A 3,510-nucleotide genomic window follows, 5' to 3' on the forward strand; every position below is an offset into this window, starting at 1 on the left:
TCGAAAACTAACAGCAATTTTCACGTACCTTTGTGGGTCAATACCAGTCAGCTAAATGTAGCACTCGCTCAAGTCAAAAAGTCAAGGTGTCCGAAGATGTTCGTCCCAAACATTTACGCACGTCGCACTCGGAAATCCCGCACATAAGTACTGTGAGATGTACGTATAAGAGTATACGTACGCCACATGTATGCACAAGAAAGGCCGGCTGGCAGCCCGAACTAGAAGTTGTTTACAGGATTGACAGCGCGTATAGTAGCGCGCGACGCACTTGTAACAACTGATTGAGTGCGCAATGCTAGTGTAAACATTGTGACGTCAGGCCGTGCATGTTAGTGAGAAATTAATGCACGCACACGTGACTCATTTCAGCGCTTCCAATTGGCTACATTCTTGAACCCATTTTATAATATACAAATGATGCACAGGATAGAGTGCGTTAGTGGAGATGTAGCGCACTCGAGGGTATTTACAATTGTGAAACAGAATCCTGTGCATCATTTGTTTTATAAAATGGGTCGAAAACTAACAGCATCTTTCACATACCTTTGTGGGTCAATACCAGTCAGCTACATGCAGCACTCGCTCAAGAGTCAAGATGTCCGAAGATGTTCGTCCCAAACATTTACGCACGTCGCACTCGGAAATCCAGCACATATAAGTACTGTACGTACACCTGTACATGTATAAGAGTATACGTACGCCACACATGTTATGCACACAAGAAAGGCCGGCCGGCAGCCCGAACTAGAAGTTGCTTACAGGATTGACAGCGCGTATAGTAGCGCGCGACGCACTTGTAACAACTGATTGAGTGCGCACTGCTAGTGTAAACATTGTGACGTCAGGCCGTGTATGTTAGTGAGAAATTAATGCACGCACACGTTACTCGTTTCAGCGCTTCCAATTGGCTACATTCTTGAACCCATTTTATTATAATGAATATCCGCACATACACATACGCGGGCGCGCGTATACACAAACACATGCACACCACTTTTTTTTTTTGATATTCATATTTGTACTTCGTTTGATATCAGCATCATCATAATGAAACGAAAATTAACAAAAAGGGTTATTAGTATAGTATCTTCTCACTTCTTTTCTGCTTGATCACTTTTTTTATGCAGAGAAATAACATTGAGGTTCATATCTACAAATGAAAAAAAGAGACTTATACACAAACCCTTCATGCAAAAGAGATTGATAAATAAATCTCACAATACAAAATTTACCCTTATAAACTTGATCAAACACATCAATATCTGATTACTGCATGATATACACAAATGAAAAGATAGCATGACACAAAAGCTTGCAGTAAACTAAAATTTCATAAATCATAATTCAATTTAACGTATTTCCAACACATCATCCTATCCCCTTATATTACTAGCATTCTGATTTTATTATGCAAAACCAAATCAATCGTTATGTGTGTGTGTGTGTGTGTGTGTGCACCTACTTACACACACACACACACACGCACACACACACACACACATTCACACACCAAATAAGTGCATCACAGCATAATGTATGCATTACACTTCAAGATATGGCATTTTATTATTTTTCTTCCGACCTTCCAACAAAGCTCTTAAACCTCATTAAGGTGTGACCACCAAAATGATTGCAACGGTACGCCCATCTCCACACAGAACACACCGTGCTGGAGGGTCTAGTTTACTGAGGGCGCCAGTCCATAATGCATCCTCCCATGGACATGGTCTTCCTGTCCGCCTCACTCATCCCCAACTTCACACGGAGGTTTTCAAATGAAGCAAAACCCGTCGATCGATATTCCTCCCTGTTTATAAACCATATGGCTCCATCAAACGCTATTGCGGGATATTATTCTAAGCTGCCCGCACCGACCATTGCATCTCGGAAGCTCCTCCGCAAAGACAATTTTTGACGTCGCAAGATCATCGATCGAGTAGCGGCGAGGATAACTTGTGTGTATACGTGCTTTGTGTGGAGTGTGTCCGTGCCTTATTTGTATGGTGTTTGAGTGTATGTGAATTCGCGTGTATGCCAGTAGGCGCCAAGTATACATACTTTCACTATGCGCGTGAACCCTGACATAATGCAATCGTAGGCACGGGGGTTCTCCTAGATCGTCCGCCGTGCAACTTAACGTACCTCTTCACGTTGCTGCAGGCATCAGTGGAATTGTCATCGCGAGATTGCAGGCGGAAGGTGGACTTGACAAGAGCAATCAGCCTGCTTTATTGAGACAAGGTGGTGAGAGCTTACCAGCATCTTACGATGTATCTGAGACTGGCCCTGCTGCTTTTAATATCCGGTGAGTAGATGACTATTAAGGACAGCACTCTCGTATCTTTGAAACGAATTGGACAGAATGTCGTGTTCCATACGGTAAAGGAATTTTGTATGGTCACTGTAAAGGTTAGCATCGAACCATCCATGTCTAACCACGTACCTTTAAGTTAGGAACGAACAACCCACGCACTTGATTAAAAATGTGAATGAGAATCACACCTCATTTTGTGTGTGGGTAGAGAGCTAGAGACATATCTAGAGAGAGACAGAGAGAGAGAGACAGAGAGGGGGTGGGGGAGAGATAGGGAGATAAAGCTAGCGAGCATTTTGTATGTCAGAAATATTCGGGGGCACGTGTACTATATGAAAATGATTTAGCGAGTAAATTCCAGCATTGCTGCATTATTTGATAAATTTGGATTGATGATTCGTGGATTCGTTATGACTCCCTGAATACTTTCTCCCTGTCTCCATAAAAAAAAAATCCCTGCCCAGAGCTTGTAGGGTTTCGAAGAACGATCTAGACTGTTTGTACGCCAAAAGCAAACATGGCGGTAGTATCGAAGGCATTCCTCCACACCATTTACCGAAATAAGTGTAATTGAAGGGATTCTCAACTCCATTTTCGAATTGATTCGGGAATAAAAATGAATTTTGTCAAGCAAACGGCAGTACAAAAGGGATATGAATAGGATAGAAAATCAAATTCCCCACCAGTTAGTTTTATTATGCAAAATTTACAAACATGATTTGGGTTAATAATCATTCAACATTATCTTTTCAGGTAATTACTGACTGATTACAATTCAAGAATCCCCCAATATTCTGTAATTTGTGTTGATAATATAATTTCATATGGGTAATTTGAAATCCATGTGTTAAAGCCTATTATGAGAGACATTTCAGATGGTGACATCTTGGCAGCAACCACTAAATTATGAAGATGACATACCGCCTGGTTCATGAAAACAGGAAATTATTCTAAATTCGATATCTTTTAGTTATTGATTATTGATACTGCTCCATTTGAATATGCGCTATTCTTCGAATTCTACTTTTCTTCATCATGGTGTGGGATTTACTATTGCGAGTCGTTTGTCATCAAGAAGAAGATAAAGGACTAGCCATTTTGGTATAGCTGATGGGTCATTATATAGCATGATCTCTTCTTATTTTGTAGTCCTTTCGTGTAGCTATCCAACAGATCAAGGGGGCCTAAAGAAG

At 41.0% G+C, this 3,510-nt stretch overlaps 1 protein-coding gene across 1 annotated transcript in view; it reads left to right on the forward strand.

Annotated features, from left to right (window-relative positions):
- The first annotated feature begins 2,120 nt into the window (after positions 1–2,120).
- The window catches only part of LOC139737869 (lysosome-associated membrane glycoprotein 5-like), a 23,108-nt gene continuing 21,718 nt past the window's right edge, over positions 2,121–3,510 (forward strand). Inside the window, exon 1 of the mRNA XM_071648539.1 lies at positions 2,121–2,308. Within this exon, the coding sequence (XP_071504640.1) occupies positions 2,272–2,308 (37 nt within the window). The 5' untranslated portion in view covers positions 2,121–2,271. The remainder of the gene's footprint in view (positions 2,309–3,510) is intronic.

This window comes from Diadema antillarum, unplaced genomic scaffold, assembly GCF_040938485.1.
Source record: "Diadema antillarum isolate AM-2024a unplaced genomic scaffold, OU_Dant_1.0 scf00000029, whole genome shotgun sequence".
NCBI lineage: Eukaryota > Metazoa > Echinodermata > Echinoidea > Diadematoida > Diadematidae > Diadema > Diadema antillarum.